General features: G+C 49.6%; 1 protein-coding gene across 2 annotated transcripts in view; it reads right to left on the reverse strand.

Annotated features, from left to right (window-relative positions):
* Nucleotides 1-2,503: 2,503 nt before the first annotated feature.
* Nucleotides 2,504-18,818, reverse strand: part of AP3B2 (adaptor related protein complex 3 subunit beta 2) — a 49,657-nt gene continuing 33,342 nt past the window's right edge. For both annotated transcript variants that reach the window (XM_033190957.1, XM_033190958.1), the window contains 12 exons: nt 9,902-10,088; nt 8,619-8,737; nt 8,040-8,148; nt 7,577-7,700; nt 7,011-7,182; nt 6,770-6,830; nt 6,335-6,441; nt 5,901-6,129; nt 5,375-5,459; nt 5,033-5,130; nt 3,066-3,204; nt 2,504-2,931 (listed from right to left, as the gene is read on the reverse strand). In XM_033190957.1, coding sequence (XP_033046848.1) covers nt 2,781-2,931; nt 3,066-3,204; nt 5,033-5,130; nt 5,375-5,459; nt 5,901-6,129; nt 6,335-6,441; nt 6,770-6,830; nt 7,011-7,182; nt 7,577-7,700; nt 8,040-8,148; nt 8,619-8,737; nt 9,902-10,088 — 1,581 coding nt within the window. In that variant the 3' untranslated portion in view covers nt 2,504-2,780. The remainder of the gene's footprint in view (nt 2,932-3,065; nt 3,205-5,032; nt 5,131-5,374; nt 5,460-5,900; nt 6,130-6,334; nt 6,442-6,769; nt 6,831-7,010; nt 7,183-7,576; nt 7,701-8,039; nt 8,149-8,618; nt 8,738-9,901; nt 10,089-18,818) is intronic.

The following is an 18,818-nucleotide window of genomic DNA, read 5'->3' on the forward strand; positions in this document are numbered from 1 at the left end:
CAGCCCCCATCTTATCCCTGCACACCCGCTCAGGGATGCTCATGTGGTAGGGTTGTGGGAGGTATGGCCTTGGAAGAGATGGGCTGGGCTGGGATGAGAGCTGGGGCAGCCGCTCCCCCTTCCTCTGTGACTAAGATTCTCTCACTTCAGACCATTCCCTCAGCACAGAACAGACCCTGTGCTCCCCTTGGGTGGGAAATTGCCGCCCCACCAATCTCCCAGCCCAGCCTCCACCAGCAGCACAGCACTCCCCGCTGGGCTCTTTCTGCAGTCATACTCGCCCCTGCCCACACCTTGCTCTCCTGCTTCCTGCCTCTCTCTTCCATCAAGCACCAGAACCATTTCCTTATGAAGAGTTGCTACTGCTAACGCCAAAGCCTGGGACACATTCCAGAGACACCAACACAGAGCCGTGAAGGTTCCAACTATCTGGACTCTCAGAGTTGGAAATCCCAGTGCCCTTTACAAGAGGTTCTGGGAACCTGGGCTGTACTTGAGGAATGTTAAAGGACTTGCCTTTTACACTTCTGGTTCCTACAGAATCCCATTTTTTTTAAAAGGGGACTTTTTTTTTTTTAAGGGATGGGGTCTTGCTAGGTTGTCCAGGATGGAGTGCTATTCACAGGTGTAATAATAGTGCAATACAACCCTGAACTCCTGGCCTCAAGCAGTTCTCCAGTCTCAGCCTTCTGAGTAGCTGGGACTACAGACACATGCCCAGCTCTACTCTGGGGCTTTTGATATAGAATAAAGGTGGATAAGAGATTCTCTGATGGTTCTTGTTCAAATTTCTTAGAAAATCACCCTCACCCTCTCTCAGGGCTGTGGGTAGTGCTGATTCAGAGGCAAAAGTAAGACTGAATCTTAATTTTGACTGGAGGATCATCTCAGAATCTGCAGTGACAAAAACAGTGATCCCAGGGAGACTTTGGGGCCCCAGGCTCTCAGGGGAGCAGCAGTTCCAGCAGCTCTCCAGTGTCACAGTGCCCAGCAAGTCGGGCTGTCCCCTGGCACTGCCTTTGTTCTCCTTCCGTGAGAGGACAGCCACACCTGCTTCACCCCGTCTTACCCGTGAACAGATGTGCTCAGGGATGTCTAAGTGGCAGGGCTGTGGGACAGTATGGCCAAGGGCCTAAAGTCTTGGTCACAGAGGATCAGAGGCTGAGGTACAACACCTCAAACTATCACTGGAGTGTGTTCCTTGTAACCCAGTCAATCAAGATGATGTGAGCAAAGTGTTCCAAGATCAAAACCAAGTTTGAGTAACACTGCAGGCTGAGAGGTGGTCACAGTGTACATTAGCATAGTAAAGGTTCTGAGAAGACCTGTGGGAAATGAACTTATTTCACTTAAATCTAAGATTCCTAAACTTATTTGATCATAGACTTTGCAGGGGAAGGGAAGGTACAGAACACATCCTAATAGAACACCTTTTATACCTTTTAGAACCACTGCTCACTCAGCCTCTTTCTTCACCAGAAAAGGTGTCAGGGAGAGCCCTGACCCCCACTGCACCCACCAGGTTTGTTCCAGGTGTGACCAGATGCTGGTGTCTTGTCACAAGTACAGAATCTGCTGCTCTGCCTATGGAGTCGCCATTCTTCTGTTTCTTTACTTCCTTAATAAACTTGCTTTCACATTATTATTATTATTATTATTTGAGACGGAGTTTCACCTTATTGCCCAGGCTGGAGTGCAATGGCACGATCTCAGCTCACTGCAACCTCTGCCTCCTGGGTTCAAGCGATTCTCCTGCCTCAGTCTCCCAGGTAGCTGGAATTACAGGCACATGCCACCGTGCCAGCTAATTTTTTGTATCTTTAGTAGAGACGGGATTTCACCATGTTGGCCAGGCTGGTCTTGACCTCGTGATTCGCCCACCTCAGCCTCCCAAAGTGCTGGCATTACAGGCGTGAACCACCATGCCTGGCTGCTTTCACTTAAAAAAAAAAAAAAGCAATTTGAGGCCTCATCCTAGACCTATTAATAGAATCTGCGTGTGACAGGATCACCAGGTGACTTGCCACAAACTGACTTGAGAAGTACAGTTATACATCGTCTATTATTCCACTAAGATGACTAGTGGGTCAGTACCCCAGTCAGGTGGGGCCTCCAGGCTGCCTAACTGGAAGTAGTTGACATATGTTGAACTGAGCGCCTGTGTTTGGGGAAATCCCCATGTTATGAGTCCTTCCTTCCCAAGGGACCATAAGAAGAACTAAGGGGGTCTGCCAGCCATTGAAGAGGACTTGTTTTTGCAGAGGCTATAAAAAAGAACCGAGGTGCTCTTCCAGCTTTGCTTTCCCAGCCCAGCCCAGATGTCTCTTCCAGAGATGCCTGCAGACTCCCAGGCATCCTGATCCAGAGATGGTCACCTTGGGGATTCAACCAGAGTTGTTCCTGAGAAGCAGTCATAGCCTCCCCTACAAGGTCACAAGGGCGAAACACAGTCACCCTTAGCAGCTCTCCCCCAAACCCCCAGAAGGAAAAGCAAGCCAGCAGCTAGAGAGAAGACATTTTATTGAGAGTGTTACATAAATAGCTACAGAAAGCTGGGAGGACTGAAGGGAGTGACTGCCATCTCCCTCTGCACAGATCACTAGGGAACACATGGAGAGGGGATTAGGGGAAGGCCTGGTCCTCCCAAGGGAGAGAGGACACCCTGAATGCTATCTGGCATGAGGATGATGATGAGAGAGAGAGAAAGGTGAGAGGGACTGACAGCACAGATGTCACGGGGAGGTATAGATAGGAGCCAAAGAGGTCATAGCATTTGGAAGTCACTGGGTCAGAGCCTGTATCACATCCTTTACCAGCATGGTGCCAATCACCATTTTCTCACTGTTGACAGTCAGCTGGGCAGCTCCAGCTGGCCGGGCATCCAGGGTCAGCAGAATGAGGCTTCCACTGGTTAGTGTCCTCCCTGCAAACCTGAGGTGGGAGTAGAAGGGGTGGGGAAGAGCTGCTAAGGGTGACTGTGTTTGGAAGGGGATCAGCGCTTGGGGCTCCTCCTTCAAACCAGGGCCCCCATGCTCATCCTTTCCCCTCTACTGGTGGCCTAGTACCTGTATTCATCAGATGTCCCACAAGGAACACGACCCAGGTTGGCAGTGGCAGTCACTTTCTGCACCACAGTGTGGTCACTCCGACAGGTGTCTGGCAGCATGAGCTTCTCTGTGATCTCATTCATGCCCATCAGCTTTCCTGGGGGCAGAGGTCGTGATGAGGGCAGAGGCTGTGGTGGGTACAGAGGCCAGCACCTGGGTCTGCTTACTAAGCATCAAGTTCTCCCAGGCTGGGAAGGTATCATGCAAAGGGCAGGTCAGAATCTAAATCATCAGTCGTGGGGAGAGGGTACTTCGCTCTCAGACTGGGCCCTCCATCAGGAAGCCTTCGTTAGCCTCTGTACCCCTCCCACCCAGGCCTTTATCCACGTTGTTACCAAAGACTGATTTGGCGCTTCCTCCATCAGACATCTGGGCTACCAGCCCCTTGAGAGTGGCCAGTCAGTTCTTAAGAGGTTCCCCAATCCTGAACCTCATACCCTTTGATCTTTCCTGGGGGGCCCTCCAACCCACATTCAACTCCCACTCAGCTCCTGGAGGCTAAGCCCTCACAAAAAGATGACAGGTGGCTGCTGTGATCTCTCAGCCAGAATCCAGTAGTCACATGCAGCATTCACAGGTACATTTTTAATTGTACCTCTGCAGCAGCAGCTCCAGACCTAGCCAGGGCTCCTGAAGCCCCCAAACCTTCCCAGCATCACCAGAACTCCTCATTCTGCAGGGCTGACTTCTCTCCACTCACATGCTCTAGGTCCCTAGTGGGAGCCCCTCCATCTGCCCTCCTGCACACCAACAGGAGGCCTCTTTCCTCCTTCCGCTGCTTCCCCCATTCTTCACCTCCTTTTAGAAACCAACATCCCTCTCCTGTTTCTTCCATCCCCTTCATTCCTGACTAATAACATTTTCTTATATTTGTTCCTTTAATCTGTTCATGTTCAAGTGTTCCCGTCTCCAAAAAATCCTTTCCAGAAGCGAGATCCTTCATCGTGCCAATGCCCTGTCTCCCTCCTCATTCATGGCTAAAGTCCTCCAAAGAGGACTCCATTTACTTGAGCCCTGGTCTCCCTCAACCCACTGCAATTGGCCTCTGTCCCTCCTTTAGCAATGACCCTTTCTCCCTCAGGTTGGCAGTAGCCTTTTATATGCTGACTCTGAAGGTGTTCGGTAACTGTGGTTTGCAGACACCTTCTGCCTTGTTGTCTCTCCTGGTTCTCCTCCCACCTCTCTCTGTGCTCCTTCTCTTATCCCTCTCCTCCTCTTTCTTCTGCAGAATTCAGGTTTTCCCCCAAGGTTCTGTCCTTGGCATTCCTATTTTCTCCCACCTCCCAGAGTGATCTCATTCATATTCACAGCTTCCATTACAACCTCTATGCTCATGACTCCAGCTTCAAAGTGTTTCCTGGGCATAGACCCATATTTTCAATTGCATACTAAATAGCTCCTCCTGAATTTCCCAAATGCATTTCAAAATCAGCTTATCCAAAACTAACCATGATCTTCCCTCCTCCCTTGCCCAAGCCACTCTTCTTTCTTGTAGGCCAGAGGTTTTGCAAATTACAGCCTCCAGGCCAAATCCAGCCCACCACCTGTATGGCCCACAATGTTTTAAATTATTTTTAAGTGTTGGGGGAGCAATCAAAAGAAGATTAATATTTCATGACACATGAAAATTATATGAAATTTAAACTTCAGTATCTATAAATATAAATGGAAATTTCTTGGAACATAGCCATGCTCATTCAGTCTGTGGATGTTTATATGTTTCAACAGCCACAGTCGTGTTGTAACTGCAACAGATACCACATGATTCTCAAAGCCTAAAACATTTATCTTTGGCCCGTTATAGAAAAAGTTTGCTGACCCCTGGTCTAGATGAAGGACACCACCATTCTCCCTACCATTCAAGCTAGATATTCTGGAGTCAGCTTCTATACTCCACTCTTTGCCCACTCCCAGGGAGCACTCACCCTGTTCCTTCTTAAACTCATTTTCACTCATGAACACAGGGGCCATCAGCTCCCCAACAGGTGGCTGAATGGAGACATAGAACTGTCGGGTCTGGGTGCTGGAAGGGTGGGAGAAAACGGAGAAGAATTAAGGCCGTCATCTCTCCCCTCACCTCCCACCCTGTGTAGAGGCACAGCCTGGAGGCAGTGAGAGAGTGAGGTGAGGAATGAGGGCCTAAGATGGCTTCCAAACCCACCCAATCATGATGTATCCCCACTAAGCACCACCTCCATTTCTGGTTCATTGTTACCCTGACCCTTTCCAGCCCATCCTCTCACCCCCACCTTGAGTTGGGCACATACCACAGCTGGAAGTTGGCTGCCTGGGTTGAGTCACAGAAATTAATGCCCATTATAGCAGTGGCAGATTCTCCAGGGGCCAGGGACTCTGAAGTGGTATAAGGCAGTGAAGGGGAGAGGGAGGACCACTATCACCTGATAGGTCTAGAACCCAGCCTAGCCCTACTCTCCCCTCCACTGTTACAGCTGACCAGCCCTCTACAGAATCTTGGCTTTTTTGGCCCCTGGAGACTGTTTCTGGTTTCCTTCTGAACTCTAAGGGTGCTTTCTCCCACTCACCCTCACCACATTTAAGTTAGTCCTGAAACAACCAAGGCTCAAATCTGCTGCTGCAAGCACCTCTTGCCCTGATGTGAACTTGCTTATTTCATAATCTGTCTTGTTCACCAGAGTGTTGATGACGTTAGATGCTATCTCTGTGTCCCTATAGCTTGGCCCCTGGCCTGGCACAAAAAGGGTATCAACAACCACAGAAAGACTGACTCTGCCCAGGAGCCTCCTCCTCCACCCCATCCAAAGCCCTTCGCACCAATTTCGGGAAATTCTTGGATGCTGATGCCAGCAGGCAGTTTGGGAGTGCCCACATGCAGGCCCTTGATGGGGGTATCAGAGCTGTTGGAGAAGTGGATGTGCACAGACACCATGTGGGGGTCCCCGGAGAAAGGTTGGCGGCTGAAGGTGTAGTCCACAACCAGCCCCTCGCCAGCTACCCGGTGCAGCAGCTCCTGCCGCCCAACACGCGACACTGGACTCAGAAGCTAGAGTGGAGGGGTAAGGAAGGACAGAACTGAGCAAGACGGAGAGAGCCTGTCCCAGCATTATCCCCTAGGGCCATCCAGCAACTGGGACTCAAAGCTATCACATCCTCCATCACACCCACCCCCCCACACACAACCACACCATAGGATGCAGCACAGGGATGTGTCCCTGCCCCAGCCCAGTCCCCTCCTCCATCCCACTCACCGACGGTACCAGGGTGGAATCTGTGAGTGTCAGGCCCTCCAGGTCAGCAGCCAGACTGGTAGACACAATTGCTGGGGGAGACACAGGCTGGACACTGGGAGGGGTGACTGTGGGAGTAGATAAAGACTATGATGAGGCAAAGTGAAGGTGACTTGGTTTAAGCAGGGAGCCCAGGGATCAAGGAGTACGCGTTTCAGCACCATGGACAGCGGGAGCACATGCCTGCCTGGAGGCTCTTGCAAAATACCCATCCCTAGACCTCAACCCCAGACCTGGAGAGGTCAGCCCTGCTGCCCTCTCAGGCCTGAAGATATGTTCTGTCTGCTCCCCTGCTCCCGCAAGACCTGAGGAACCTGATCCAGAATCCCTGTGGGCCGTTCTAATTCATGCTCCCCAGGCCTCCTTTCCCCTGTGACTTTTACCACCCAAACTCACAGTCCTCTAGATCAAGCAGGGAGATCTCCTTGGTTGCAGGGGCCCTTTTGCTGCTGGGAGGCTGAAAGAGAAAAATGGGATATGGGTGTGGGTAAGGGGAGCACCTTGGCATGTTCTGGGTTGGGTAGAAGATGTCATGGTCTGTTCTGGATGGTAGGGAGATAGATGTCTGAGTCTGGCCCAGAGGGTGGGGAGGGCCCCGGCCCATGAGCACACCCTGACTCTGCCCTAAGGCTCTCACTGTTTTCCTCCTCCAGGAGGCAGGTTCCAACTGCTCCTCCTCGGACTCCGATGTCATCTCGGACTCTGATGTGCTACTGCTGGAATCGCTGTCCTCATCAGAGGATGACGCTTCTTTTCCCTCTGGCACCTTCTTCTTCGTCTTCCTCTTACCATCCTCCTCACTCTGTTCACTGAAGGAGAGTGGGAAAGGTGGGCTCAGGCCTGGCCTGGACACCCCCTCCTTGCTTCACAGAAGCAGGAGACATGCTGAAAAGCTGGAGTGGAGTGGGGAGCCTGTGCCAGGAAGGTTCACACCTGAAGTCCTATAGTAGGGACCTCATGAGAGCTTGAAGCCAGCTTGTGCCAGCTCAGGCTCCAGGCTCCTGGTTGCTTCTCCACACCTCCCCACGAGGCCTCAGAGATCTCCTGCAGCCAGCGAAAGCAGTTGTCATGTGAGCTGACAACCCCAGCCAGCTCATGAGGGACTCAGGGGCTCTTAGGAGACTGGCTAAAGCTCAGTGCTAGCCCTTCTTTCCAAGAAAGCCCCCGGAACCCCACCCGCCATCTGGCTAGCTCCCTTCTCACCTCTCACTGCCTCTGCCTTTCTCCTCATCCTCATCCTGGTCTTCATTGTCGGACTCACTGCTGGACTCCCCAGAGCCGCTCTCGCTGCTGCTCTTACTGTCCGATTCACTCTCAGACTCAGGGTCTGTGGAGGAATAATATGAGGCCTCCTCCCTCATATGCAGGCCTCCTTGGGTCTGGAGCAGGCACCTGGGTTCCACCTTCAGATTCAGTACTGAACCCTCTCTGACCTGCCCCAGCCCTACATGCCAGCTGGAACTGACAGAAACACAGATGGACTCCATGGATAGAAACCTGCACAAGCACACACACCTGGAACATGAATCCCTCAGGTGCACAAACAGAACTCACAAGCAGGTGCACACCCCTAGACACATGACCATATACATACACCCCTCATAGGGCCAGTCACGCAGACACATGGGCGGGAGCACAGAGGACCCCAGCTCTGCCATCTGCTCACCACTGTCTGCGGACTCCGTGGGGCCTGACTCCCCCTCAGAGTCCGAGTAGAAGGGTTTTTCCTTCTCCTTTCTCTTCTCCCGATTTGAGCACTTGGTCCATTCAGGTACCTGGAGATGGGAGTAGGGTGCAGGGTCATTTCATAATGGTTGGGGAGAAGGAAGGCAGGCACAAGCCCTTACCCTTTATTCCACCTTTTCATGAGGCCCTACCTGGTCTGTCCTACAAAGGGAAGAACAGAGGAGGAAGAAAGGGGCACTGTCCATGGAGGGGAGGGGATGCTGCTCACAGAGGGGCACTGCCAAACCAAGGTGGAAACAGAACATGGGAAGGCCCAGGAGCACAGCACACAGGGGAAGCAGAGGGACACGGCATGGGAGAGAGCACACGGCACACGGAGGTGGGACCTCAGTGTATTCGCCCAACAGGCCCACGTGAGTCTCAATAAGGGAGAGATCTTCTTCCTGTGTGTGTGGGGAAGGTGTTAGGAGGGCTGGGCCGGCACTGCCAGAGCTCCCTACTGTCTGCCCCCACCAACACACACACACACACACACACTTCAACCCTCCACCCCGCTGACCTCCACGTTGCGCACAGATGGGTCTGGGGCTTCCTCCGGCCAATCTGGGAGCTCCTGGTAGCCTGTGGCCTTGGCATTGAGCAGGTGGGACAGTGAGCCCAGCTGGAAGTGGTCCCGGTCTAGGGATAGGTTTAGAGGTCAGGCAGGTAGCAGCAGTAAGGGAGAGCTCTGGGAGCTGTTTCCCAGGTGGGGCTGGGTCGTGATTCTGGTCGGGACTTCCCAGGTGGGTAGGAGGAGATGGATGTGTGCCCTAATGGCTCTTCCACCCTGACTGCACCTTTAGGCCCACATGCTGGAAGAAAAGGCTGTTTGGCCAGGCCAGAGCAGGGACTGAGGGCCAGGGAGAGGCGGCCTACAGAGGTGGGCAGGAGGAGACTCTGGGCCCACAGATGCTGCCAGCCCATCTGCTTGGGAAGCATGTCTAGTCAGGCTCTGGACTCAGCCGGGAGAGATGAGCATCAGAGCATGAGTGTGTGGGAGTCCAGGTCAGAGGTGAGGCACCGCTGGAGGAGGGCAGCACAGGCCTGTGAATAGGGATGGTGCCGGGGAGAAAGGGACTGTTGCCTTCTTCCTGGGAGAATTTCAAAGCTACACCCACCCTCAGAATCTCCCCATTCCTGAGGTCCAGGGAAGAGAAAAAGAACGAAAAGATACCCAGAAGAACTGAGCTTTGTGAAGGAGGATCTCTTCTGTGTAGGTTCCTGGCTTCCGCTCCTGGGGTCCAGAGAGCCAGCGGGAGAACCCTTCCCTCCCAGCCCCCTCTCAGGGCCCTTGTCTTCGGAAAAGAGGCCTTAAGGGCCAAGCCCAAGAACAGAGCAAGGCTGAAGCCCTGGAGCCTGGGATTTGGACTGACTGTAGTGACTAATCCCACAGAGTACAGGCAACTACTTTCTCAGGACCTTTATAAAAATATACACCTCTCCTCTGTGTGTTGTTTTGCTTTCTGTCTTCCTGGGTCCTTGGTATTTAAGATCTTGGTATGTATTCCAAAGCCTACTGTCTGCTCAGGGAGGGAGATTAAAAAGGGAGCCTGAGAGGAGAGGAGGCAGGAGCCCATCCTGGCTGGGAAGGCAGACCCTCAAGTGAGATGATGCTGGCAATGGTTGTGGGCAGGTGAAAGAGTAATTCCTGGTGCCACAGCAGGGGCAAAAGGAGTGAGCCAGGGAGTAGGACTGCCCACAGAAGCATGGTGCCTGGCTAGGGGCTTCAGGAAGGTCTGGGGCAGAGACTGGCCAGTTCCCTCCCATTCCCCTAGGAATGTTACCCTTGATTTCATCTCCCACCTTTGAAGGATGACTCCAAGACTGGAGCTGGTTTGGGTGCCAGGAAGAGCTTCTTGGCATGGCGGCTAAGGGCCCCACCCTGCTCGGAAGGGACGATGAGCTGCCGGGTGAAGCGTGCCCGGTCGCGAATATCATAGTTCTGGTCATATTTGGCCAGACTCAGCACATACTGGGTCAGCAGCTTGGTCTGGAGGAACAGGAAGAGGTGGGTCAGCTGACAGAGGGGGTGGGGACACAGGAGGCTCAGAACCAGATTCTTTAAGCCGACACTTACTTGCAGACAGAACATCTCCTCTCCCTGCTTAGGACCGGCTGCTTCCACCCAGCTCTCCCTCCTCACCTGCCCTTGTTCTGGGCTCAGAATTTTCTCTCATCTCTCTGACCATGCCTCCTGATGACCCCAACTTTGACAACTGCCTTGGGCCAGCAAAAGAGGTTTTCCTTTTGGACTTTCCCCACTCCTGGCTCTGGACTCCATTCTTCCCCAGGTTTCTGGTTCCTACCTCTCCAGGCCTGTCCAGCCTCTTTACTCCAGGGTGGCAGGGTATGTGGAAGTCTCTAGGAATGCTCTACTGGACCTCACAGTTTCCAGGCTCCACCACCCAGGAGGGAATTAGACAACAAAAAGACAGGGCAGATAAACAGGGGTCCCTTTGGCAGGGGCCACCCTCATGTCCTATCTACCCACTTAGTAGATTCTGAGCAGCCCAGGGGTCTCAGAGGTCTTGATCCTTCCCTGGAAGGTTCTAATGAGACATTAAGGCAAACTGCAGCTACCGATGCATTTGCCAAGGTCATGTAGGGTTCACAGTCTGCAGTCAGGGAAGCTACAACTGCAGACCTGAAATCTCTCCATTTCTGCCATGATCTTGGCCTAATCTAACCTGCCTTAACATGGCAACAGTGGTAGCAGCCATCACTTATCAAGTGCCTTCTGGCACCAAGGACTGCTAGGTGCTCCACACTAGCTCATCTAATCTCCCCAAGCCTTCTGAGAGGTAGGCATTATTGCCCCCATTTTACAGAAAAGAAGCAGAATCATTAAGGGGCTTTTCCCAGGCCAAGGAGCCCATCAGTACTGCACCGAGGCCTGCATCTGCTGGAGCTGCACCCCATCTGCTTCCCTTCACTGCCTACCTGCTGACATAAGGAGCCTGCCCTGGTCCAGGTCTCCATGTTTCCATCACTTGTGACCAAGATCAAAACCACCAAGTAATCAACAACCAGAATGCCCAGGGGCATCAGGGGCCAGCAGGAGGGAGCCTGGAACTGACTCTGTTCTTCCTGAGGTTTATGGTGACATACTGTTACATGCAGCCTTGGACATGGTTAATCCAGCTAATCTGGCAGGAACATCAGGCAGATGTCCATGAGGGGCAAAGCCCCTCAGATGCTGACCCAGAGTCGGAGCAGCTGCTGTGGCAGAATTGCCCCACACCACTCTAGAGAGCCACTATGATTCCACATTCCTACCTCCAGTCTGGCCCACAGGACCTCTTCAGCTCAGTCCCTTCCAGCAAAGCAGCACCTCTGATACTGTTCTAGTCACAGATAAGCAATCCCAACCGCATGCACCCCTAATAGAATAGACTTAAAAATATGAAAATAAGATGCCATCACAACAGATTTCATCACCAACCTGCCCCTCTCTTGGCCAGACACCATCTAAATGGCCAGGGCTAGTGGATGCCCTTACCAACGTGGTCCATTATCAAGAGGCTGCTGATCCCTCTTTTGATTTGAACAATGTCTTCCTCCACAGATTTCCCAGCTGGCTGATCACAGCCTCCCTCCTTTAAGACCTTGCCTAGTTCTAGACCGAACTGTTTGGTATTTGGATCCATCTGTCCACAGCCTTACCTGCATGTTAACAACCAACACAAGAAGGGCTGGCCCACTACCTCGACACTGCAGGATTTGCCTATAATAATTCATTACCCTTCTCCACCCCAAGGAGCCACTCCCTGTAGATTGTGGCATACTGTGTGTACCACCAAGACCCCCACCTCATCTAGCCAGGATATGCAGGAATTACAGGCTACTCAAGAAGGCCTATGAGATACACTCCCGTATGCCAAGAACAGAACAAGGCTCCCCCTCACCAACAGGCTCCAGTAGTCAGGGAGGAATTTTAAGTGGGAAACACTATCTTTCCATAACCTATGCCAATGTACATGCTACCTTGCAGCTGCCTGCTAATCATGCTTAGAAAACTGGCTATAAAAAAAAAATTGAAATACATCCTCAATTCACACATTACACATGAGTAAGTTTAAGCTCTAGATGGATGTGGCAGACAGATTTTAAGGTCTTCCCCACTAGTAGCTGCCTCCTGGTGTTCATGTCTTTGTGCAATCCCTCACCTTGGGTATGGGCAAAACCTGAGACTTGCTTCTAACCAACAGGATATAGCAAAGTTGGTATGTGATTATATATGATCCTATGATTATGTTTGATTAAGAAGACTCTGTATTGGAAGTCCTAGCTAGAGCAATCAGACAGGAGAAAGAAATAAAGCATATCCAAATTGGAAAAGAATTCAAATTATCCTTGTTTGCAGATGATATGATCTTATAGTTAAAAAAATCTAAGAACTCCACCAAAAAACTATTAGAACTGATAAACAAATTCAGTAAAGTTGCAGGATACAAAATCCACATAAATGTCAGTAGCATTGGCCGGGTGCAGTGGCTGACGCCTGTAATCCCAGCACTTTGGGAGTCCGAGGCAGGCGGATCACAAGATCAAGAGATTGAGACCATCCTGGCCAACATAGTGAAATCCTGTCTCTACTAAAAATACAAAAATTAGCTGGATGTGGTGGTGCACACCTGTAGTCCCAGCTACTCAGGAGGCTGAGGCAGGAGAATCGCTTGAACCCAGGAGGTAAAGGTTGCAGTGAGCCAAGATGGTGCCACTGCACTCCAGCGTGGCGACAGAGTGAGAGTCCGTCTCAAAAAAAAAAAAAAAAATCAGTAGCATTGGCCAGGCATGGTGGCTCACACCTGTAATCACTTTGGGAGGCTGAGGCAGGCAGAATACCTGAGGTCAGGAGTTCGAGACCAGTCTGACCAACATAGAGAAACCCTTCTCTACTAAAAATACAAAATTAGCTGGGCATGGTGGCACATACCTGTAATCCCAGCTACTTGGGAGTCTGAGGCAGGAGAATGCTTGAACCCAGGAGACGGAGGTTGCAGTGAGCTGAGATCGTGCCACTGCACTCCAGAGCCTGGGCAACGGAGCGAGAACTCCATCTCAAAGAAAAAAAAAATTAGCCATTGCCCTCCAGCCTGGGCAACAAGAGCAAAACTCTGTCTCCAAAAAAACAAACAAACAAAAAATCAGTAGCGTTTACTTTTTTTTTTGAGATGAAGACAAAGTCTTGCTCTTGTACCCCAGGCTGGAGTGCAATGACGCGATCTTGACTCACTGCAACCTCCGCCTCCCGGGTTCAAGCAATTATCCTGCCTCAGCCTCCTGAGTAGCTGGGATTACAGGCACCCGCCACCACAACCAGCTAATTTTTGTGTTTTTAGTAGAGACAGGGTTTCACCATGTTAGCCAGGCTGGTCTTGAACTCCTGACCTCAGGTGATCCACCAGCCTTGGCCTCCCAAAGTGCTGGGATTACAAGCGTGAGCCACCACGCCTGGCCGTGAATTCATTTTTGACAAAGGTATCAAGAACATACATTAGGGAAAGGAGAGTCTCTTCAATAAACGGTGCTGGGAAAACGGGATATCCATATGCAGAAGAATTAAACCAGACTCCTATCTCTGACCATATGCAAAAATCAAATCATAATGTATTAAAAACTTAAATCTAACACTTCAAACTATGAAACTACTAAAAGAAAACATTAGAGAAATTCTCCAGGACATTGTACTGGGCAAAGATTTCTTGTGTAATACCCCACATGCACAGGCAACCAAAGCAAAAGTAGAAAAATGGGATCACGGCCGGGCGCGGTGGCTCAAGCCTGTAATCCCAGCACTTTGGGAGGCCGAGACGGGCGGATCACAAGGTCAGGAGATCGAGACCATCCTGGCTAACACGGTGAAACCCCGTCTCTACTAAAAATACAAAAAAAAAACCTAGCCGGGCGAGGTGGCGGGCCCCTGTAGTCCCAGCTACTCCGGAGGCTGAGGCAGGAGAATGGCGTAAAACCCGGGAGGCAGAGCTTGCAGTGAGCTGAGATCCGGCCACTGCACTCCAGCCCAGGCGACAGAGCAAGACTCCGTCTCAAAAAAAAAAAAAAAAGAAAGAAAGAAAAATGGGATCACATCAAGTTACAAAGCTTCTGCACACTAAAGGAATCAACAAAGAGACAAGCCACAGAATAGGAGAAAAAAAATTGCAAACTAAAGGAATCAACAAACAAGCCACAGGAGAAAAAATATTGCAAACTACCCATCTGACAAGGGATTAATAACCAGCATATGTAAGGAGATCAAACAACTCAATAAGAAAAAAAAATTCAATCCAATTTAAAAATGGGCAAAAGATCTGAATAGACATTTCTCAAAAGAAGACATACAGATAGCAAACAGGTATATGAAAAGGTGATCAACATCATTGAGCATCAGAGAAAGCAAATCAAAACTACAATGAAAGGCCAGGCATGGTGGCTTATGCCTGTAATCCCAGCACTTTGGGAGGCTGAGGCAGGCGGATCACCTGAGGTCAGGAGTTGAGACCAGCCTGTCCAACATGGCGAAACCCCATCTATACTAAAAGTACAGAAATTAACTGGGCGTGGTGGCATACGCCTCTAGTCCCAGCTACTCATGAGGCTGAGGCAGGAGAATCACTTGAACCACAGAGGCAGAGGTTGCAGTGAGCCGAGATCGCACCACTGCACACTCCATCCTGGGTGACAGCAAGACTCCGTCTCAAAAAACAAAACAAAACAAAAAAATGATATATCATCTCGCCCCAAGTAGGCTTATATCCAAAAGATAGGCAATAACAAATGCTGACAAGAACATGGAGAAAAGGCAACCCTTGTACACTGTTAGTTGGAATGTCTATGGAGAACAGTTTGGAGGTTCCTTAAAACACTAAAAATAGGCTGGGTGCGGTGGCTCACACCTGTAATCCCAGCACTTTGGAGGCCGAGGTGGGTGGATCACGAGGTCAAGAGATGGAGACCATCCTGGCCAACATGGTGAAACCCCATCTCTACTAAAAACACAAAAAATTAGCCAGGAGTGGTGGTAGGCACCTGTAATCCCAGTTACTTGGAAGGCTGAAGCAGGAGAATCACTTGAACCCGGGAGGTTGCAGTGAGCTGAGATCACGCCATTGCACTCCAGCCTGGGCGACAGGGCAAGACTCCATCTCAAAAAAAAAAAACAAAACTAAAAATTTCGCTACCGTATGATCCAGCAATCCCAATGCTATGTATATACCCAAAAGTAAGGAAATCAACATATTGAAGTGATAGCTGCACTCCTACGTTTAGTGCAGCACTGTTCACCATAGCCAAGATTTGAAAGCAACTTAAGTGTCCATCAACAGACAAATGGATAAAGAAAATATGGTACATATACACAATGCGAGACTATAAAAAAAGAATTAAAAAAAAGAATGAGATTCTGTCATTTGCAACAACATGGATAGAACTAGAGGTCATTATTTTAAGTGAAATAAGCCAAGCACAGAAAAACAAACTTCACATATTCTCATTTATTTATGGGGGCTAAAAATTAAAAGAACTGAGCTCATGGAGTTGGAGAGTAGAATAATGGTTACCAGAGGCTGAGAAGGGTAGTGGGTAGGGGGAAGTAGGGATGGTTAATGGGTACAAAATTATAGTTATATAGAATGCTAAGATCTAGTATTTGATAGCACAACAGGGTGACTACAGTCAACAATAATTTATTATACATTTAAAAATAACTAAAAGAGTATAATTTGATTGTAACACAAAAGATAAATGCTTGAGAGGATGGATACCCCATTCCCTGATGTGATTGTTATGCATTGTATGCCTGTATCAAAATATATCACGTATACCATAAATGTATACACCTACTATGTACCCATAAAAATTAAAAAATAAAAAGAAGACTGTCTTGCTAGCAGACTGACTCTAGAGACTTTCTCCCTTGTTGCTTTGGAGAAATAAGCATCCGTGTTGGGAGGCCCATATGGCAATGAGCTAAGGACAGCCTCTAGAAGGCAAGGGCAGTCCCCAGCTGACAGCCAGCAAGATGCCAGGGCCACAATCCTACAACTGCAAGGAAGTGGATCCTGGCACCATGTGACTTGGAAGTGGACCTTTCCCCAGTACAGCCTCCAGATAAAAACTCAGCCTTGGCTGACACCTCAATTGTATTGCATAAGATCCAACTAAGCCATACCTGAATTCTCGACCCATAGACGTTGAAAAAATATACGTGTGTTGTTTGAAGCCCCTAAATTTACAGTAATTTATTATGTAGCAGAAAATTAATGCAATTGATTTTAAAATGTGAAAGTAGAAAAAAATCTGGAGAAAATTTTTTTATTTTTATTTTATTTATTTATTTATTTATTTTTGAGACGGAGTCTTGCTGTGTCGCCCAGGCTGGAGTGCGGTGGCCGGATCTCAGCTCACTGCAAGCTCCGCCTCCCAGGTTCACGTCATTCTCCTGCCTCAGCCTCCCGAGTAGCTGGGACTATAGGCGCCTGCCACCTCGCCTGGCTAGTTTTTTGTATTTTTAGTAGAGACGGGGTTTCACTGTGTTAGCCAGGATGGTCTCGATCTCCTGACCTCGTGATCCGCCCGTCTCGGCCTCCCAAAGTGCTGGGATTACAGGCTTGAGCCACCGCGCCCAGCCATTTTTATTTATTTTTGAGATGGATCTTGCTCTGTGGCCCAGGCTGAAGTGCAGTGGTGCCATCTCAGCTCACTAAAACCTCCAGCTCCCAGGTTCAAGCAATTCTCCTGCCTTAGCCTCCCAAGTAGCTGAGATTTAAGTGCACCACCACACCCAGCTAATTTTTTTGTACTTTTAGTAGGGACAGGGTTTCGCCATGTTGGTCAGGCTGGTCTTGAATTCATGACCTCAAATGGTCCACCCACCTTGGGCTCCCAAAGTGGGATTGCAGGTGTGAGCCACTGAACCCAGTCTGGCGAAAATTCTAAGTGAAAATTTTAATTGAAATGTGACTGGGAAAAAAAGTATTAAATATGAAAGCATTGAAAAGAAGCAGAAAAGTTTAAAATATTGGACAACAGACAAATGTACAACTTCTGAATGACTACATATAGGAATAAAAAATAAGGAAATATAAAGTTAATGGTGGTCTTCTAAGTGGTGGACTTATTAATAGTTTAAACTATTAACTTTCTGAGTTTTCCAGATGTTCTACAATGAGCATGTATTACCTTTAGAATATTTAAAGAGTTTTAAGTTTTTAAAAGCAATTCTGCAAAATTTGTCACAATCCTCCATTCACTGTAAAGACGGTCACATGGGAGGGTTGCAGATCTCACTGTGCCCCTGGCAGACCCTCCTGCCACACATCTTACCTGACATATAAAAGCAAACTCACCTGCTAGGCAGTTTCCCCAGGTTCTATATCCATGTGGATGTAATAACCACTTTCACTACCAACCCCCCCTCCCCCGCTGCCTGCTTAAGCCTGCAAATTATGTGTTTGTGGTCTCTGGTCTAGAATCTGATTATCTGATGATCAATAGCAGGGCAGAGGCCTCATCTTGGTCATTCCCTTGGCCTCAGCCTATGCCAGGATCTGGCATGCAGTGGGGCCATATCCAAATTGGAGAGAATGACTGAGATTACTGTGACCTTTTAGCTGGGCAGATTGCCACCCATGGTCCCAGGATGGGAAGCATCACTACGTTTTGCAATCATGGTCATGTGCGCATCCAAACCACCTCCCTCCTAGTACGCCAAGGACTCCCCCTTCTTTACCACTCCCAGAAGAGGCTGGGAAGAAAGGAGAAAGAAAGAGAGGACAAAAATCTTTATTGAATCAAATAACCATTCTAGGGGTCTGCAAAAACTCACTTTCAGGTGAAGGGCACCCTGGAGGTGTATCCATTTGCCTGAACAGCCTACTCTGGGTGCCCTGACAGGGGTCCTTCCTAGGGGAGGGTTAAGCTGTATATACCCAGCTCTCTGTGCCAACCCTGATGACAGCTCTTCCTGCTATGTTTAAAGTGTTTATTTTTCTCCTATTTCTCCTACTTGGCTGTGAGTATCTGGAGACCTGTAAATGCGTCTCACTTATTGTCATATCCCCAGGACGTAGCACATTACCAGGTAAATAGTAGGCCTATATGTTAAATAAATGAAAAAATGCACATGTAGCTCACAGTGACAAGTTGGAGAAATGCCATGTGGACAGGCCCAAGCTTATGAAAACATGCCAACCTCACCATCCTGGGGTTTAGGACCCTGGCTCAGTGCTGAGCATGTCAGACTCCCACCTACCTGGGTGGGTCCCCACCCAGGCTGCTTCATCTTTTCAAACATTCCTCCCACTTGCTCCTTCCTCCCGCCTGAACAAAGAAAGTATACAAATATTCGTTCAATGATTGAACGCTTCTCCATGGTGCTCCCTCTCCCTCTAACTTCTCTCTCTCCAATCTGCTTTGCCCACAACACTGATACCCACAGACTCAGTTGCCTCCACATGTAGCTGCTGTCCTTTCTGACTCCTGATTAGAGTCCCAGCACTTGGTGGCCCTGCCTACCTCAGCTTGAGCCTCTGGGGCTCACTCTGGCCACCATGGATCAAAGAAGCCACTGAAAAAGACAAATGCCACCATCCAAAGACTCCCATGCAGAGTGGGCATGGCAGGGAGGCTACAGTCTCCAGGGGATATCCCTGCTATAAATCTGTAGACCCCAGCCACCTACCCAGATGTTTTGCTTCAAGTATTGGCAGAGTCTTTCTAT

Source organism: Trachypithecus francoisi, unplaced genomic scaffold, assembly GCF_009764315.1.
Source record: "Trachypithecus francoisi isolate TF-2019V2 unplaced genomic scaffold, Tfra_2.0 Lachesis_group3, whole genome shotgun sequence".
Lineage (NCBI taxonomy): Eukaryota > Metazoa > Chordata > Mammalia > Primates > Cercopithecidae > Trachypithecus > Trachypithecus francoisi.